Below are 20,998 nucleotides of genomic sequence, written 5' to 3'. Positions count from 1 at the left end.
TGTTGATAATCGTCCATACTTGATGTTAATGTCGTGGTATTCCAACGTTTCAAAGTAATTCTTAATGAACTCAAAATTTTAAACGAAATACCGTAATATCTGGCAAACCGCGAATAATGGAAAATAACGGCAAAAAATGATGGAAAACAACGAACACTGAGCTTACGCGATATAGATATTTAGGTATTAAACATTTCGCGCAAAGACTGTCTGAGACATAATACGAAATAAGAACAACGCCTTTAGCCAACACTCCGTATTAAAATAACACCAACTAACCGAAGAACACCACATTTAAATAAAATAGCATCTAAACGTTACCCATTCAATATCGTATCAATCTGCCGAGCGTCTATCGGACAAATTGCAAGGAAATTATATGGGTTAATAAAAAAAAAAAGTAAAAAAAGTGTACGTTCTATTTGACTTTGATTTCAAGTTGTAGCCATTTCCGTACTACAGTAATATAGAGGTAGGTACTGTGCTATAAGAGGTGCTCAATGTAGATACCTTCAGTTTGAATGTGTGAAATGTTAATTTTACTACAAAGGGAAATAGAGAGCAGGTTTAAAGTAGCTCGCGCCGTTGAAATCGCACTGAGATTGGATTCTTTGAAGGCCAAGAGAATGCAAGAGAAATAACGGAAGACGTCGTCCGTTCTGTGAATTTATTTCACGAATATAGATTTCGACAATTCAAAGTATGTATATGTAAATGTTGTAGAACGAGGGTTGGCGGCAGTTGATCGAACAAAGAGAAAAATAAAGCCCCAAGTATGTATATGCACGGGTTAATTAAATGCGACGGATAGGGAAATTTTAAAACTTTAATATTTCTGTACATATTTCTATACGAACATTAGTAACCTTTGTATATTATCTATTAAATTCGTGTTCGAATTGTTTAAAGCATAACCAAGTCTCGAGCTTGAACGATTTACTACATCGATTTAAATGGAAAATTTCTTAGGAGATCTAATTTAGAAGGTCTAATTGTAGATCCGATTTTCGATTGTCGTTATATTTTATGAGAATCTCTAGAATAGTTCTCCGGCAATGTTAATTCCGAATATGTGTTTTACGTTAAACTGATCGACACAGATTTGTTTCTCAATAACGTCTCGCGTACTAATTTTCCGTGACCATTCTCTTTAAATAAGTTAATAAAAGAAACATGTTTCTTTAGTTTCGTAACGAACGCACCTTTCTACATTTCTTTTTAAACGGAATTATACATTTTTTCATACACCATTCGGTGAACATTTTAATCTCCTCCTTGAGAAACGATTAGTTTAAAAGATACTTTAATTTTAACGTTGTAAAACTTATCGTACGAAAGACAAGGAAAACATAAACATAAAAGTATCGCATCGTCTTTTTGTCTTTTTTAATTATTCGGATTTCCAATTTTTCGCAAGTGTTTAATCGTAGCGTACCTTCCGTAAGCGTCGATAAGTGCATAAATACTTATAAACGTGGATGTACATCGTTTACGATTTCAACTTCTCGATTCGTACGTACAGTGGAACATCCATTTACACAGACTTATCGGAGATCGAGCAATTTATACCTCGAAATTCGCGTAATAGGAGTTCACCGCTTCTCTCCGATACCTATGATTTTTGGTTCATTTAATGGGAATCCACATTCAAATACGTGGACTCGATCGACAGTAGTTGATTAGATCAAGCACAAACTAAAATTCTGTTCAAAAAACTTGAGTTCGTACAAACGAAATTCTGACGCGTAATAACGGAGGATTTTTCTCCATTTGTGGGATATCTAAGAACTCAAAAATGCATAGAACGCACACAATATACGCAAATATATAAAACATCCAAAGTATAGTATTCGTTACAACGTCTAATAGGTAAAATAGAATTTTATCCAAGTCCTGTTCCTTTAATTATTATCTTCACGAAGATACGAGTTTAAATAATATTTACGTAAATGCCATCTAGCGATCGATTGTTCCCGGAAACATTCTTGTCATCGAGAACAAATCATCCAAAAATTTTCAGTCGAAATTAATACGTATGTATTAATAAGAAACGAAATATGTAATGTTTGAAATTATAAGAAAAAAAAAAAAAAAGAAAAAAAGAGAAGAAAAAAGAGGATAGATCATACTATAAAAAAGAACGGTAGAAATCTAGTTCACTCTTCTATTTCATAACTATGGGGTCAGAGTATCCTTTTATATAGAAATTGAACTCGACGGTGTAGAACGAAATTGTCACGATAAATCATTAAATCGCTTAACCTATTCGTAAAGTATACGGACATAGATCGTTTTAATCGTCGATCTTTATGAATTCGGGTTACGATATCTTGTTTTTAAAATGTGTTTGTACATACTATTACGAGCGATGATATATTATACGCTCAGCTTCGTTTTCGTTTCATTATTACAAAGAAATTGCGAATCACTCACGCTAGCGAATCGATGAAAAATCTTTTAAGGAGTTAAAAACATTAATACGAGAGCTATTCCTTTTTATTCGGCAAACATCGTCTATCGTGTAATGGGATAATTAGAAACGCGTGATTCGCAAAGGTGACGAGTATACATAGGACACGAGCCGATTGACAGCAGTTTCTTGGAGCACGTTGTCGGAAGGGGATGAAGCATGGTGGCCAAGTGGGGATGAACAGGTCGCCCCGTGTCGGGGAGAGAGCACTCTTGCTCGACTGGGGTTGAACCGTTGCCGAGGGAGGGGGATCCTCGTGCGCTTAGGATATACAGAGAACCCCACGAACTCGGAACTTCAGTCTGGACGCGACGAGCGTTACGTTCGTTGCGCGTGTTTCGCGTTAAAGTGAAATCATGTGCGAAAAACGTGGTATGTGCACGAGTAGACGACAGGTGCCTCTTCTAGTAGTGACTACTTTGTTAGTTGGCGTGCGCCCGGAAATAGTCGGTGAGTATAGAAAACGATTCGTATTCCTTTGTCCGCGACGCGACGGTACCGCCGATCATCGTGCACGCGTCCTCCGTCCTTGCGCTCTTCCCAGTGTGTCGGTCAGTGCCAATAAAGATTAACCCTTAGTACTTCGGCGCTATCACCGGTTTCACGGCATTCTTCACGCGCCAATCGTCCTCTCGTCTTCCTTTCGTTCGTGACAACGAATATCTCGGCCGACCTTCTTAGTTAAAACGTCCTATCTATCGTTTCGAAATCTACCATCTTGGTATATCTACCACAGTTTTATCGCACTAGCAGCCCGATTTTATTCTATCGTACTTAACGATTATACTAACCGAAAGGTAGAAAATATAGTCAACGTGTTTTCAAAAATATAACCGTCTTGCTTTTAGAATTAAAATTTTTCGTTTCAAAAAGCTATATCACCGCTCGAGCGTTACTCTTTTCAGAGTTATCGAAGTGGATCACGCGGAAAGAAGCCTCGAGGTGCAAAGGGTTAAATTTACTTCGCTGTCGTTGCTTCGCACGACAGATCTTTTCTCTGCGAATCTTATCGTGAACGGTACACGCCGACTAAAATAGGAGAAAAATGTGCATATTGTTTCGTCGTTCGAATCGGCGGAAGGTTGTCGACGCGACGCTTTCGACAAGTTTCGAAATTCTCTAGGAAACTTTGCCGATTACGAAGCAAGCATATCGTTTTTATTCCTTTTCTTACGATACATATTGACGGAATCGTGAATCGAAAACTTTAGTTCTCCTTAATTATGTTCGTGCATCGTTTAATGCCGAAGGTTCGGACGTTGATCCGAACGGAGGCTTAAACGCGACGTAACGTTGAACATTCCGAATACCGAAAGCGATTAATTGCGCTTAAAATTGTATATCTCGTCGTATATGGACCGTTGAATGTTGAATCGTTGAGGTAGAAACAGCTTCGCATTTTTTTTTTTGCTTCAAACGGTTATTTATGTACAATGTACGTGAAAATGTAAAAGACTCTCATTTTATGACTGTGACCTATTGCGTTTACGATTTTGCGGTGTCATTTCGAGTGTTTATTTTGATAAGACAAAGAACGCACGGAAGAAACTAATTCTTATACATGCTTGTTGGCTAAATTGCATTTCTTCGATACGACGTAACATTTTCAATGTTACGACAAGCTGTTAAATCCAAAGATATAAAGTTACCAGGTTTGGTAAAAAATCCTACGACAACTAACATCGTTCGAATGCGTGATAAAACGAGCATTTAATTTGCAAAGCGAATAAAAAATTAGGATTTTAGTAGTATGGGATCGATGGACTGCGTATTGAATTTTTAAATTGTTTCTCCGTAGGAAACGATAAACGTGATATTTCTTTCTCTGTGATATTCGCATGTTTAAACAAAAGAGTGCGATATCGTTCGATTAAATATTCTTAATTTGTAAGATATTTGTCGAAATTTACGATTTTTATGCAAACTTGCTTCGTTATATTTCTTTGCTGGCAACTTCATTTTCTCCGGACGTAGATTGCGTCTAATCAACGTTTAATGGATTAATATCGTTTATAGTTTCTCGAGGCCATCGTTTGAAACAGAATAAACATTATCCGGAAATCCGAGAGGGGAACAGAAATTGCTTGGCAAATAGCTGGGATAAGAGCGAGGCAAAAAATCCTTTCATAAATTCGTTTTCCGTGTCTCTTTTTCCGAGTGTCAAAATTATACTCCAATTTTTTGCTCGATATAAAGAGAGGGAGAGAGAGAGAGTCCGTTTCAATCTTGATGGTGCCACGTATTTCTCAATTATCTACAAAATTGAATCTTAATCTGGTCCATGCAATCGAAGCGCACAATCTTGCTTACCTACGTAACGTCCATTCACAATAACATTGATACGAATCTTGATACGAAAATTTAACTGACCTGACATTTCAATAGCAATATGCAGTTATTTATATTTAACGGGAATTTACTTTTCTCCAACTGGAATATTTCATTCGCGTTTCGATCAACGGTATGATTTTAGAGAATTTTGCAGAAATACAAATATTAGATATAGAAAAAAGATTCTGTTTTTCTCTCCTATGAACTCTTTTATACGAATGGTATCGTTAAAAACGAAGCGTTCTCCGTTTTAGGCCATTGTTACTGATAATAAAACTAAAAGTTTCGACCGTCGATCTACCCATTTACGACCATTTTTTCATTCTCACCACATTTGTCAAGACCTCCGAATACGAAGCAACGAAGCGTATTAAATATATAAGCTTAAAAGCAGTAAATTTGTTACACCTAATACATATCTGATACACGATGGAAAACGATTCTATTTCTAACGAAAGTATTTTAAAGGGAAAATCGTTTCGCGATCGAGAGAGAAATTCTTCCTTTATCAATTTCATTATTTTACAAACACGAAAGAGAAGAAGTATACACCGTAAAGAGAACGTGGACACGCAGAAATTGGTTGTAACGGAGGTATAAAGCGATAGGAAGGATTGGTTTTTATTTAACATCGTCGACGATTTACTTTCTTGTTGACGCGGCTACGGGAGTCGTATAAATCGTAAGTTCGATTCGCACTCGTTTGAAATTTTATTCGCTTTATGACGTCCATCGTGGCGTAGCCCGATCCATTGTACGAAGTTTGACAGATGCGTTACGCGGTATATAGTAAAGTTGCGATTTCGCAAATATTGCCGTGTCACGTAGCTACTCCGTTTGGTTTCGCCGGATAAAACGCGAAAACACGTGGAGGCATAATGTCGAAATATTGAGCAGGTCAATTTGTACGCGTCGCGCTCTCGCAATGGCGCCGTTACCCCGCGAAATTTGTAAAAATTATCGCGATGAAAGCTCGCTTGTCATCGTTATTCGATAGTTTGCGTACAGGTTTCTTGTTTGTTACTTTTTTACATTTTTCTTCCTCGTTTCCCCTTTTTTTCGATAGAATATTTTGCTTAAACATACACGCTCGATCGTTTCTTAGTCTACTAAAAAAGGTGAAATATAGGAAAAAAGAATTATTCGAACAAAAATCGTTTAGTTCGGGGTCGATAGAGGAAAATATGTCACTAAAATTGGATTTTTTTGTCCAAATTCGCACTTTTACCAGAGTTTTATTTTATCTTTATTTTTATAAATAAAATTTTATTTTTTTTTAGCGAGTTCAATGTGCTGGATTTTGAATAGGCACCGAACCAGTTGGGAAACGTAACATTGATCGATTGTTTATGAAATATCGCGAATAATCGAGTTTATTACGAAACGAAATTTTATGAAAAATTTGTTAACAATAATCTCTTTTTTTCTGTGTATTATTTTTACTTCAATTAGCTTCCATAGGTAACGTCGTGTTTACCCGTCCGATTTATCAGTATGATTTCATAAAATTGAATCTTGCTTCCTCCGACTCTTATATATATATATATATATATATATCCTCTTTAATATCTTCTTTTTTCCCACGGTACGCCGAATATATTCGTATTATTCGTTTTACGCTTCGAGTTACTTGTCGTTGGTTTAAACAAATTTTTTTTAATTTTCTCTTAACGATACCAATCTTGAAAATGAAGAGCTTAAATCCGCGAAGAAGCTAACAAAGATTCGAAAGTTTCGGTAGAAGAAAATTCATGCCAGAGAACTTGCGGCATAACTTGTTACGATTTTGACGGAACATAGTAGGTACATCCTCGTCCATAAATTACCGGGCATTTAGTTAGCAGACGTAGAATAATGGTAAATTAATTTTACACTTGCAAAATCAAGTTGATACTTGTTAACTGTTTACATTGCGAGGAAAATTCAATTATTCTACGGAATTTGTAAAACCTCGTTATTACCTCGATGAATACTTTGTTTAAATTTAGCAACTGTCTAGTGCGTTATTTTTATGAAAAGTTCCTACGAAGAATCGTGAAATTTATTTCGATATCAAAGTTATTTTGATCACTCTGGTCGTTCTAACGTTAAACACGATGTTGAACGTTAAAAAGAACCTTTTCATTTGCAAATATTTTTATTCTTATATTTCTCGTTCAGCGGCAGGAAGTAATGAAAATTAACACGACAAAAGATCAATTCGCGTTGCCAAAATTAGGACGTTTTAATTAGCAAAATCTCAGCTTCTTTCATCAGGTACTTTAGTTTTTCATTTGCACGCGTTCGCTTTCTTATTATTTATTGTGGCGTAGTGTTTACAGCAACGTGACGTTTAACTTGGCGAGTACTAAAGCCAAATTAATTAGAATTAAGAAGGAAAGTTTCATTCGAAGCGCGTGGCACGGTTATGAACGATCGCTCTGCAACTCTCGTTAATTTTTTCCTTTCCATTTTCCTTCTTTCTTTTACGACAATTTATGGTGCAACGTTCGCTTCCGTGTTTCTTTCCTCTTACCCGTCGTGTTAATTCTATCGACCTTGAAACGCGAAATAGAAGCAAATTAAGCTCGCATCGTCAAATATCGCGATACAAATTGAATCGAAAAGTAACGCTAAAACTATCGAAATGACGGTTTTCACTCGTTTGTTCAAATTTCCAGTTCTTGTTTGCATAGTTATTTAAGAGGTAGAAGTCTTTTCGCCAATACCGATGGGCATTTTTATCGACGGAAAAGCACGTTCACGCGAGGAGCGGAGCAGAAAAATGGTCCAAGCACGTTTTTTTTTAACTAAGATAGATACAGGACGAATACAAAAATTTACAAAAATTAAATTTCTATCGAGACAATTCCTCATACGTGTCATGTCGATTCAGGTTTATCGTATCGTAATCATGTATATATGTGTGTGTGTATGTACGATATATTTAGATATACGTTACAAGTTGGTAGTTTTAGCATGGGACTTGAAAACACGATCACAGTTTTTTAATTTCACACGAAGCTTAGAAATCAGTTACGTCGTAGGTGTGATTTGGTGTCATCGATATAATCACGGGCAAGATACAATATCACAGCGACAAGCGAGCAAAAGCGCGGAAAACGACATTTTCAAAATATATTCGTAGCCGCAAGGCATGTCATTTTCACTTTACGTAACATCACGAAGGTATCACCGTCTATTATTGGAATTTTTGTTTTAATTGATCGCTTATGGTCGTATCAATCGCTACAGCAGGTTATCAACGATTCTCTCGAAATTGCAGATCGGGTTTCGTCTTTTACAGTTTCTCACTCCGAGTTGAAAAATATAAAACTTTAAACTGCGATAAATAAATTATTTGCCGTTAACACGACGACATAGCGACAATATAGAATAATACGCTGCTTGATAAAATTTAAAAGACGATTAGAAGATATATACGTAACTCGTATACATTGTTGCGTATAAGTTTGAACTTGCGCTACGTTATAGCGTTATATACGTTATACGTTATATAGGGACGACGGGTATTATAGTAATTGTTAAATAGGTAATTTCGTTAAATAAAAAGTAGAGACGAAGAGGAGAAGAGAGAGAGAGAAACTGGTAATAAATCCTTACGATTTTCTGTTAACGGATTGCGGTAGTGCAGATTTGTTTCGTATAATTGAAAATTACTCGATGTCGATGAAGTCGAAGCGAAGTCGGAAAACCAATTTGTTTGTTCAGGATCAGTGTTTGACCGGACACATTTATTACACAGAGGAAACTCTTTATAATTATCGGCTGGTTTAATTACTCGACCTATGGCGAAACGTCCATGATTACGCGGTATAGAATAGAATTTCGTTGAAAGTGTTATAGAATTTCCTTGGAAATATTCTTACGCAACTTTATATTCTATATTTTCGAAAATATAAATTTCAATCGATGTAAATTAGTCTTTTTTATTTACCGATTTCATCGAAGCGACAGAAAGGAGTTTGTGCTTTAAATATAATTCGGTTATACGTAGAATACGAATATAACGATACGATTTGAAAGTTTCTTTATCGTTTTCAGTCATTCGATAGATGGCTGTTACTCGATTTGATATAATATCAATACGATATCTATACTATCGTTAATTTTATAATCTCTTATTTACTCGACAATCGCAGTTTGAAGAATTTACCGTTTAATGATAAAAAGTAGATTTTTAGGTACGAGATTATCAGTTAAATTAAACTTCTTCAAATTTAGCGACCTGTACATACGTATAATCAATTTTATTAACGAACGTCTAAGAATCAATATTTTCTTGAAGAATTGGGTTGGAAACTAATTAGGTCGAGACACTAAAATTTACATAGAATACGAATCTCTAATAAGAAGCAGAATCTGCTATTAGAAATCGAGAGGTCGAGACTTTCAAAACATCCGAAAATACGCTATTTCGGAAGACCGTTTAAAGACATATTTAGGGACATACCATTAAATATTTTTTATCACGAGAGTTCCTATTTTTGATCTTACCGCTGGAATAATTTGTTAAATCGTTAAGTCGAACTCTAAGGAACTAACGAACACGATAGTTGTGAAAGCAGTTTTTTTAAGTATTTGTCGTTCACTTTTTAACTCGTTGAACAATTTTATACGATTGTACGTTTTCAAGCAACGAAGTATTCTGCTTTCGTCGAATATTTGTTTCATCGATACAGCGTGAAATAATCTCGAACAAATAGAAACAGCACTGATTAGCCTTGCAACGCAAGAATATTTGCAAGCAAAGAAAAATATTTCGTTACAACGGAATAAAATTACAGACTATTATAGATTTATTTAACGCACATTTGCTCAACGAGACTCACTTTTCATATTCTTTGACCGTTGTTTCTATGCTTTTCAATCATTTTATTCTCGTAACTATCATTCGTTCAGTCACTTTCAATCGCTACGTTCATGCAAATCGGATATGTTCGTATTCGTATAATATTTTTCGATACGATTCGTTTGCCAGATACGATAATTTAAAGCTCGATCGAATAAGATGTAAGATAATTAGTAACGTTAATGAAAAAATTCTATAAAAATTATTAGACAAAACGGAAGCCATGAATTTCAAGTCCACTTTTTCGCGTTATATCGGTTGATGGTTCAACTGTTCCCAACTTATTCGTATCGGTGTAATAACATTTAAAATGACTGTAAAACGAGGATCGTCAGTTTCATTTCTTACGTATTTTTTAACGACAATGATATAGAAAACACGATGGTCACAGTTGTATGAAACGTGTTGTTGCAGTAATCGTCGTTTTGAAACAATTAATCGTATACCAATTTTAATCGAAGGGAAAGGTCAATCCCGGTATGTATTCGGTCCAAAATATTACTAAACACTGCAAAATGTCACGACCTAAAAAAAGCATCGTAATTCGTTGATTCGTTGATTATCTACGCTTTGAAAATTTAACGTAGAGATACGTTGATCGCTTTGAAAAACCTATGTACGATAACTACGAGAATGAAAATTGATTCAACGATTAACCGTAATAAACATTTCAGCTTAATAAACGGTTTGATAAAATATCGTTCTTGATTAAAAATATCGAACGATTTGCAAAATAGCACAAGTTCAGGCTTTACGGTTTTTTTTTTTTTTTTTTTACAAAAGAGATGATTGTTTAACAATGTCAGAAACATGAAATTAACGAAGATGTATACATGAACGATACTCAAAACGACGCAGGAAAAATTGATAACAAATTAAAAAAGATACACGAAACGACTGATTTTTTCGACATATTTATCGGAATTCGTGGCTGCAATTACTGAAATATGATTCAGGATATACACACATGCGTTTATAGAAATCAGTAATAGCCTAATGTATTCAACGTGAATCGAATTTATTAACAATTCGGCTTGCTTCGTTTTGTTAATTTAAGAAACGAATTGCTGTGTTCTTAGCTTTTCCATTGTTCTTTCTACGACGAGATAGGTCGGCATAAAAACTAGATCATTTTGCAATAACGTTTCGTAACTTCCGTGACTGGGGCACGTAACAAAATTTCAGCCCGGGAACATCTTGCCCGTTACGTTCAAATTTATTACTCATTTGGGTATCGTTCTGACAAGTTAAAGCAAATAAAACGCAACGAATTGGGAAAATGGGAAATGGAAGAGTGTCGCTAGATGATAAACGTCGCCTTAATAAATTCTCTTTACCGACAAAATTGATTTAAACTATCAATTATAGGAAAATACAGCGCGAAATTGTAGATCAATTAGGTTAAAATAGGAAATCCTATGAAATATTGACGACGAGAGCCGGTTCAATTTGCCAAGTATATAAATATTCTACGCAGGATTTTCACTCGAAAATTTGGATTGCATTATAAATATTCAATATTCGTTTATACTTGTGTAATATACGAGGTAATATAGCATAATACGTGTACTAGAGCGGTGGGAAGTATTATCTAATATTAATATTTATGCATATGATGCGTATTATGCAAATAATTCTATGAATGCGGCTTATTACGATATTATGAAACGCAGTGTATCACGATGTACAGAAAACGGAAAACATTACGCGTAGAAAGTACATATCTAAATTCGTCAAAGTTCTTCTCAGCGAGTGAAACGAAAATTTAGTTAAAAATAATAAAGTAAAGATTGTAATTAGAAGTAGAATACGATATTTAGAACTACGATATTTTACCAAGTATTCTACCGTAAGATGCTTAATACCTTCAGAATTTAGCGTGTAAACAATTAACGCTATCTCGGATTAACTTCGTTTAACTTTGCTTTATTGTGGCTTAATCTTGATTACGTGCTTGGTAGAGGCTTGAAAAGTAATAAAAAGACTTTTGGCAACATAATTAAGCTTATAGGATTTAAGTCAATACCGATTTAAACGACTAATTACCTGCTTATGAAAAAAATTGAACGAATTGTTATTTTTACTAAGAAAGACGACATTCGTGAAATGCTTATGTACATTTGATACGACTTAAAAGTGCTTTTCGTTTCGAATTTTCTTTAACATTCGTGATTTTTTTCAAAGCTCTATTTATACTCGTAATTTGGGTACTCTGCATAATTAGTACGCATAATAGGATTATCGTATGAAGCCTACCGCGAAACGCCGCTTGGACTTCAAAGGAACATCCAACGTACAAAAGTGATGATACACGTCATTTGTATAAATGCCAGCTAGTTCCACGTAATTTCGTTTACAACTTTCGCGGGGCCTTTGTGTTTCAACAGCTTCAATTATGAAGTAATCTCGTGTAATTAATTCCATTGTCGAATATTTCAAACTCTTTATTCCTCATTTTTGATTGCGTTGGTCATTTAAAAATATTTTTACAATATTCTCCTAACTATTTCGGTATTATTTTCGGCTTTAAACTATATATATATTCACAGGCTATATATTTGTTCACAGATTATTTCAATGTGCAATATCTTTCTGCTTACAGGTATGTAACAGATTCCTGATATACACGTAAGAAGGGCTTTTACGTGCTATTAGTACGAAATTCAGCCTTGTTTCAATAACAAATAGATAGTTCAGCTACGATGTAAGTACAAATTTCGGTCATTTTATTTCACGGTATTGACATTTTTTTATAAAATGTCAGCAGTTGAACCGTATACGAAGTCTCCAAATAAAACACGTTTTTAAAGAAGCGATCCTCGCGAAAATTATCTACACGTGCAACGAGTACTGCGTCGTATGCATGGCTTTTTCAAATACAATAAAAATATATATATATGTAAGCGCGATAACTTTTAAAATACTTTAGCGTAATAACAAATACACCAAATATAGAAAGAAGTAATAGCCACGAATAACGATAAAATATTCATGCTATAAAAATGATAAAACGCGGTCTATCTATTTTCTTATGCCAATGTTCCGCAGCTTATTAATACAAATAAATAATAAAAGTATTGGGAAACATCACGCGATAAATGTTATAATTTTGATGTATCAACAAGTACAGATTACGCTATCAAATGATAATATTAGATATTTTAAAGTTAACTAAATAGAGAACAATGGAAATTTGAAGAAATTACCACTCGACTGTGGATTCCTATGCGTTTTTTTTTTTTACACAAAAGTACATAAAGTGTATTTAACTCGTAATAACGTTTAACAGGCGAGACGAATCTCTGTTTAGATTCCATTTCCTTAAATTCAGTTCACAAAGATACGAATTCGAATAAATATTCGCGGTCTAATCTTTATTCACTTATTAGCGTCAGTTTTATCAGTCGAAATGAACTGTACGTTCTATACGTATAAAAATCGGCGGTGACAACCCCTTACCTATTTAGAAGTGCTCTCTTTGCCGAATTAAAGTAGTGAATGGGATAGGTCAAGGAGCAAGGGTTGCAGTTAATAACGCTATCTCGATGACGGTATAATTTCATTGAAGGTCAATAGACAGATGGTCGGTCCGCAAGTATCATCGAGATCCTTTGCCCATAAAATTGATCAAATTCTGAGATACGGTGTACCGGCAAACGCTTTGAATCCAATAAAGAGGATTAAGTGTACTGAGCTGTAAACACGGTGTGATTGAATTCTAGGGGTGACGAGGAAACGCTCCCTCTCTCTCTCTCTCTCTCTCTCTCCCTCTCTTTCTCCTTCTCTTTGCCATTTCGTATCCATTTTTTTCTTCTTGCTTTCGTTCTCTTTCCTCTTTCGTTTCAACTCGCTTGTCTTTAACCCTCGATGCTACTCTCTATCTCTATCTTTATCTCTAGCTCTGTCTCTCTCTGTCTCTCTCTCTCTCTCCCTCTATCTCTCTCTCCTTCCCTCGATTTTCTTCCCCGGTGTCTGTTTCCTTAGATTTCATGGCGAGGAACAGTGCAAGGACGTGACGCCGCTGCGTCGACGTTTCTTAACTTTCATTACAACAGAGAATGTCGTGACATTAACCTCTTTTGAAATTGAGTACCATCTGTATATGGGCCGGGTGTCTCGCAAAACTTGCGCGTATGCTTCAGTTCGAAGTTTCTCTTTGTTCGAATACCGATACGTTGGAGTTCTTTGAACTGAGAAATTTTTTATTGATTTATGGACCCTTTTTCGCTAAATAATTTCATCGGTTTACGCGAAAAGTTCCGTCGCTTCTTAAGGCCACTTCTTTCGTAATTTATCGTTTTCGTTCATAAGTGGACTACGGATTTTTATGGAAATTCATATCTTTGCGAATATATTTGAAAAAGTAAGAGCTCGATAGACGATTCTTTCACCTATCAAATGTCATAGAAGGCGCTATACATTAAATACTTTGCTTAAAATTTTGCATTTTCAAATTTCAACCAACTGCATTTTTATTTATTATGTGTACATGTACGTATAGCTGGTTATTATAGGGGTTCTTGTCGAAACACTCCGTTTTTCCTAATTTACATAGAAGAAGAAACACACGCCTTTACAATACGTTAGTTTATTTATACGATGGTATCGTTATAAGTGACAAATTTATGTTTTATATTTTATGGAAACAGGACAAATTTTTAAGGATTTTTAAGGACTTTTTCGTTTAAAGACATAGTTGTCAATTAAAAAAAAGAACCGAAACCTTCGGTTCAATTTATCGCTTTATCTCACGAGATCTTTTCCCCAAAAGTTTTTCAATTGCCATTTACTTTTAATGCACGATAACAGATTTGTAGGGATCTATATAGGATCGGATGTTTCCTAAATATCATTTTGCGAACAAGGCAAATTTTATATCTTTAAAATTTTGCAACTGACAATTCAGTGATACGTATAGTATAGTATAGACACACAGGCATTTGTGATAATTTGAATTATATATTTGTTTCGTCTGTATACAAGTTTACTTATAAATTATTTATATTTACCTAATTATCAATTGTGAAATTATTTCACGAAATTATCGTTCTGTTGTATTTAGATTGTAAATACACAGATATATACATATATATATATATATATATCTCGATGTGATTATATTAAATGTTATTTGTCGTTTCCTCGTATTTTTCTGATTATCAACAAAGGAGTTTATGGCAGTAATATTTCACCGTGATTTGTTCGTTCGCTCGAAATTTACGATTATAAATATTTTACAGAATATTATTATCGGTGGATCGATATTAAAAATACAATTCAGCATGGTACATGTGCTCAAAATTACCATACGTTAATTACGCGTATCTTTGTACGAACGTACTCGCTTGGTGAAAATATTGAATCTGCTGCGTACAAGTGTTATGTGTTGCGAATTCATCTTGCTTACGCGAGGAGAGCAAATACATAAATAAAAAATCGGCGCTCTCCTCCAGGATCACAGGGAAAAGCAAATTGAACGTAGAGAGAATATTCTATCGGACAAATTATATTATTTTCGTAAAAAATACGTATTATACGTATTTACGAAAATGTATCGGATTAATATGTATATTCGTATTGCGATTACTTTCCATATTCGTATCGCGACACGCTAAGGACGAAGTTTCGAACTTCTTGCAAATACGAACAAATTCAACGAATCGCATTTTCATAATAATTTGTTTGTAAAATATTACTTCTCTACTATTCTCGAATTCTCTCATCGAGCTATCTTTGTTAGTTGCGAATGTCTCTGTTTAATTGCAAAGACGGTTGAACGATCAAAGTAAAAATTAATACATCGCACGATCATTTATTCCAATAAAATATTAAGGCATTTTTCCGAAAGAGACCTTTGTTTTTTTCTTGTTCAGCGTGCGATCGATATCGCTACAATGCTATCTGTTTTATTTCGTTTTCAAAAGCGAATTCTAGTCGTGGTTCGTTAGTTCAGCGCTTAAACACTAACTAAACAAACTCGACTCTGCAACGACCGACAACTTGGCGAAAATCATTTGGCTACCTGTCGCTGTACGTTACGTATAAACGTTTTGCTGCCAGTTTGCTTCCTGTTTCATTCCTTATCGACCGTTTAACATCTTTAAGGGAAGACTTTGTTAAGGTCGGAGTAAGGTCTTTTATTTTCTAGTTGTATTCGTTCGTTCGAAACATATTAACGAATATGTGAGTGACCAGACGAGTGACGTGCCGAAAAATATTTTTAAAATGCTCGAAGATAATAACGCGTACCTACTCGACTAATCTTTTGAGATGAAACGAACACGACGAAGTGACACAAGTTAAAAACATGCGTTTTTTTTTTGTTTTAATTTAACGGCAATGAGCCGTTTCGTTAACGAAATCTATCGGTAAGGAGAATAATACTCGTAAAACAGGATAAACTGTTGTATTTTTTTCTTCTATTTTTAGTTTATAACCCTAAGGAATCATAAAGAATTTCCTCCTAGTCATAACTCGAAAAACACGTTTGTGTCACGTTTCTAACAAAGGTGCGGTACGTGGCCAATATTCCTCGAGATATTAATTCTTTTGGGAGAAATTTTACCTTCGTAAAACTTAATTAAATAATTACGATAAAAACTTTTATTTCAAATTTTTCAACGCACCATATATTATTTGGTTCGGCGTCTGTGAACAAGATCGCGTTGCTCGTGGTAACAACGTAATATACGAATAAAACGAATGGTCGTAGAAGATGGCCGAATTCTGTCGATGCAAAAACGTTAAATTCGATGCTATTGTTTTGTTTATGACGTCGAGGAAAAACGATTTAAAGAAAGTTTGCTCAGTTTGTAAAATCGTTTATCAAGATTTCCTTTCCACGACGACATCGACATTCTTTGCACGATTTCCCACGATTTCCACGAAGCTCCCAATCGATGGCAAACTGCAGTAATAGTTTCCAGTACAAGAGAAGTGCTCTGTGCCCTTAAACTTACCCCCATCCATGCCTATCATCGGCTATTACGAGAATTCTGTTAGCTGGAAAGTTTCGAAGTGGTAATTCCCAAATGTGCAATTATTCGTCACATTGACTATCAAGCCGTGTTTCGTGCTCCTCCGGATTCGTTTGAATTTGTGCATTTTGTATGAATTATATCGCGACAAAGTTTTACCTAGTCTCTTGTTATCGAAGAAGAATTTTTGCATACTAACAACGTTTGGATAGAAGAAAATGCATCTCTTATACGATAAAAACATTCGTCATTGGAATATTCGATTCGATGTCCGTTTCTTCGTTTCATTTCCACGCTATTCGATATCTTTTGAACATCTACTTCTTTATTTTCTCTATCGACATTTTCTTTTCGATTTTCGCTTATCCAAAAAATTTGGTCTTAGGTATCGACTTGTACCGCTAATAGCATAGTAATAAATGCATACGGTAAATATATAGAGCGATAAATACACAGTCATCGGAAGGAAAAAGAAAGGATATCTTGCGATCGAACGATCTTTCGCCGTTGTTATAACTTTTAGCAGTAATCTTATAATTTCTATCGCCGATTATAAATGTTTTTTAATCGGTGTTGATAATTTCACTCGTCGTTACGTATCACGTTCAGGTTCTTAAGTTATTAGCATGTTCTATGGTACATCTACTGGCAGACTATCATCGTCTAATGTATTCAACGCCAGTTTTCTTGGGCATAAACGTATTTCGTTGTCGCAGAGGTGCAAATCATAACTAATACGACACTTACTTGTACGTGAATTATGTACTTGTACTCAGTGGCCTGACTGTAATTTCGCGAGGATAATACGAGCTATGGCCCAGTAAGATTTGAATATCCGCAAGTTCGCAGTAACCAGCAGTGATATCGATCCTAGGCTAAGGGACCGCTGTGCACGCGATCGAATTCTGTAACGCGATTCGCTGTCAAACCTGGTCTCTCCTATCAATTTGTGCCCGGTATAATTCATTCAGATTGTAAATTAACATGAAAGTCAAACATATTGCGAAGTCATATTAGATGACGATGACTCGGGATTTTCGGCAGTTTTCTACAGAAATTCCATTATTTCCCATTTACCCTCAAAGTGTATTTTATGATATTTACAACGTACAATTAATCATAATGATTAATTGTTTCCCATGTGATGTGATTTTCAGTGCATATTCGCTGCATATTCGCTGCATATTCAGCGCATACGTAATACGGTTAATAGGTTTGATTCTAAATTTCATTTGAACTAAATACGATAATAAAAAGGGAAAGTTAACGACACGAACAGTGTTACGACTTATTAAAGCTACCTCCTATAAAATATCCTATGTATAATTTCTATTAAGAAGCTTCGCTTCGTATTATCGGTCGAGAGAGAATTAAGGCACATTTGTCAGAAACGGAATTTCATCGCTTTATCGGTTATCTTAGCGAACAAATGCCGTTTCCAGGTTTCTTATTTCGCGTTGCTGATTTGTTGTATAACTCGATACCAACAATTTTTCTTTCTAAATATAGAACATCGCATGATACACCTACGACCTCATAATAGCTTGCTTTTCAGTATTTGTAAGCTTTCGCTCTGTCTCACCGAATCTCCGTAAGACCCGAACAGCTTGCATCGTGCGTTGCATTTTTCATAGTAAATACCGATCTTAGTAACAATGTTAATCGATACTTTTATAAATTTGTTCGTATTTAAGCGGTACGCGTCGCAACGATACGCGAGAAAGCATGAAATTTGAAAATTATATATCGATCGTCTTTATCGTACGAAATTACTTTTAGCGAAACTCATTTATCGATTAGCTTTAGCGAAAGTCATTCGCGTATTAAATATTAATCTACTTTTTACCAGTTGCTACATCGACGTTGCTTCTTTTCCGCGTTTTTCATCGTGTACAGCGTTTTTTTACTCCTTCTCCGTATAACTTTTACTGGAAGATGAGTAACCTGAAGATCGGTGCTCAGTGACTTTGTGTAACAGAGACCTGGTCGCTTCGTTTATCTTTTCCCTTAAAATCTGGACAAAAGCGAAAGAAATATCGCGTACTTTGCTTTGCTCAAGCAGGCGCCTAATATTTACTCGTCTTATGTTTCTCGCAAAAGTAACATTCTTTCGATCGATTCGTTTCGATATTATACGACGAAAACTATCTCGATAAAATGGTTTCTCGAGAAAATGAATATCGCAAAAAGAAACGGAAAGAATCACGCGGTAAAAACATTTGTTTCGCTAAATTCTATTCGTTAAATCGATATCTCGATAAATATCCGTTGTAGATTAACACGTTAAACGCATGAGAAAATAAATTCTGAAAACAGTTATTTTTAACACGATAAATGCAATTTTAGATTATGACGATGCATTTAATTCGGCAAATATTAATCACGTATTATGCGTATAGTTCAGATCGTAGTCAGTATGGCAGTTGGCGTCCAGATATAACTTGTTGCAGAAGGCAAGAACGATGCGATGTTACTTCTGAAATTTCAGACGATTTTAATAGGTAGAAAATAACACCGCGCATCTGCCTACTGTCTACCACACGACAGCCGCTTTATGTTCTTACGTTGCGACGTTTTCGCGATCGTTTAATTCACTACCCGACCGAAAGAATATTGTTTCCTTGTAACCAACATTTCTTCTAAATTAAAAGAATACTGTTCATTTTTATCTAGTAAAACGAATCTTTCTTTGTTTAATGCCTAACGCGATAAAATACTTTCCAATTTCTTTTCTCTGTCTCGCGATTAAATTTTATAATACATCCCTGTCATTGAATCCCATTCTTTGTATTCTCTTCATCGATCTATGCTATCGTACTCTTTTTTCAATCTCACTTCGCATACGATTACGTCGTATAAAAAGATCATTTTTATCCAATATATTTTATGATTATTACGACTTAATGTCCAATTGGTATCATGAATTTTGTAGCAATCGATTACGATTATTAATTTAATTATTAAATATTATTATTATTAAATATTATTAATTATTAAATATTAATTATTAAATATTAATTTTTAAATTATTACTTATTAAATAATTATTAATTATTAAATATTAATTTAATGATACGACTTTTGTACCACACGCAGTACCGATTTGAAAATTACCGATAAGTATAGATGAAAAGCTAATAATTAATTCGTCGTGATTTAATTAAAGTCTCGTTTAACTAAGGAGTACATACTGCTTAAGACAGAACCCGGAATATCATACAACTAATTAAGGAACTATATCGCTGGTTCGATGCGATAGCGACAGCACTCGAAGAGGGTAAACTTTAGAGGGAAGACGTTTTGAAATTTACAAAGAAATCTTGGCGAGTCGTTTCAACGATATCACAAGGCAGTACAACGAAGGAAGTACAACCTACCGCTGCTTGTAGCGTTGTCACGGCATTGTATAATAAATATAGCGTTTTACGCGATTAATAAAAGTAAAAACGTAATGCGCAGACCTTCTCTGTTCGATAGAAACAAATTTCACATTTTTTTGAGTAGTGTCACTATCGAAGCGAAGCGAAGCGAATCAGCGATTTGCGAATCTAGAGAATTCCAGGAATAAACGAATATTTAAATAGCAGGGAAATAGCAGCGGCGAATAAACGACGAAATATAAATTAAAAGGAACAAGTTTGAACACAGTGGTCAAAGTATCAGTGAAATTCCGGCAACAGGTTTGCTTTTATTCGAAACATTTAGCTTTTGCCAAACGTCGAATCGGTAGATACGCATTTTTGAGTAAAAATATTTCTGGAATGAAATTCTTTACGTTTTTCTTTTTCCGCATTGTTTCCACGTTTATGCTTTTTTCTCTTTTTGTCGACGATGGAGAATATTTGAAATATTTAACTCGGCTCGTTCGAACGATTCCACGTCCACTTGGAACGATCCAACTTCATTTTCATTTGGAAGAATTAAAACGATACGAAATCCGAACGAGATACAACGGTGAATTAAAACCTGCGTATATCGCGCGATGCGTTATAATTAATGACGTTTGGAAACAGCCTCGGGATTCATTATTGTTGATTCTTCGTAGCCAGTGATTCGGCTTCTGACAGAGTAATGCAAAGTAGACGAGAAAACCGAATTAATCATTCGTATCGGCGCTTCGGGCCGTTTCTGTTTATCGCGTCGTTTCTTTTTTGTTCCACCTGATCGAGTTAATTATATCACGATCGGAAGCGGCACTGGTTCCGATCCATGTCGATACTTTATTTGTTCGTGGCTGCTCGTTAGAATTTTCGTCGTATTTGTAAGCTGAATATCGTTATCGTTAACGCGAACCGCCGTCCGCGCCACTTGCTTCGTTTGGAGCTTATTTGTTAAAAGTATAAACGCCCTACGAATATTTATAAATGC

General features: G+C 35.1%; 1 protein-coding gene across 2 annotated transcripts in view; it reads left to right on the top strand.

Annotated features, from left to right (window-relative positions):
- Positions 1-2,750: 2,750 nt before the first annotated feature.
- LOC126921005 (lachesin-like) overlaps positions 2,751-20,998 on the top strand; it is a 256,734-nt gene continuing 238,486 nt past the window's right edge. For both annotated transcript variants that reach the window (XM_050732126.1, XM_050732125.1), the window contains exon 1: positions 2,751-2,920. In XM_050732126.1, coding sequence (XP_050588083.1) covers positions 2,827-2,920 — 94 coding nt within the window. In that variant the 5' untranslated portion in view covers positions 2,751-2,826. The remainder of the gene's footprint in view (positions 2,921-20,998) is intronic.

Source organism: Bombus affinis, chromosome 10 (genome assembly GCF_024516045.1).
Source record: "Bombus affinis isolate iyBomAffi1 chromosome 10, iyBomAffi1.2, whole genome shotgun sequence".
NCBI classification, from domain to species: domain Eukaryota; kingdom Metazoa; phylum Arthropoda; class Insecta; order Hymenoptera; family Apidae; genus Bombus; species Bombus affinis.
Note: the sequence above shows the minus strand (reverse complement) of the source record. Positions and strands in the feature narration are given on the sequence as shown.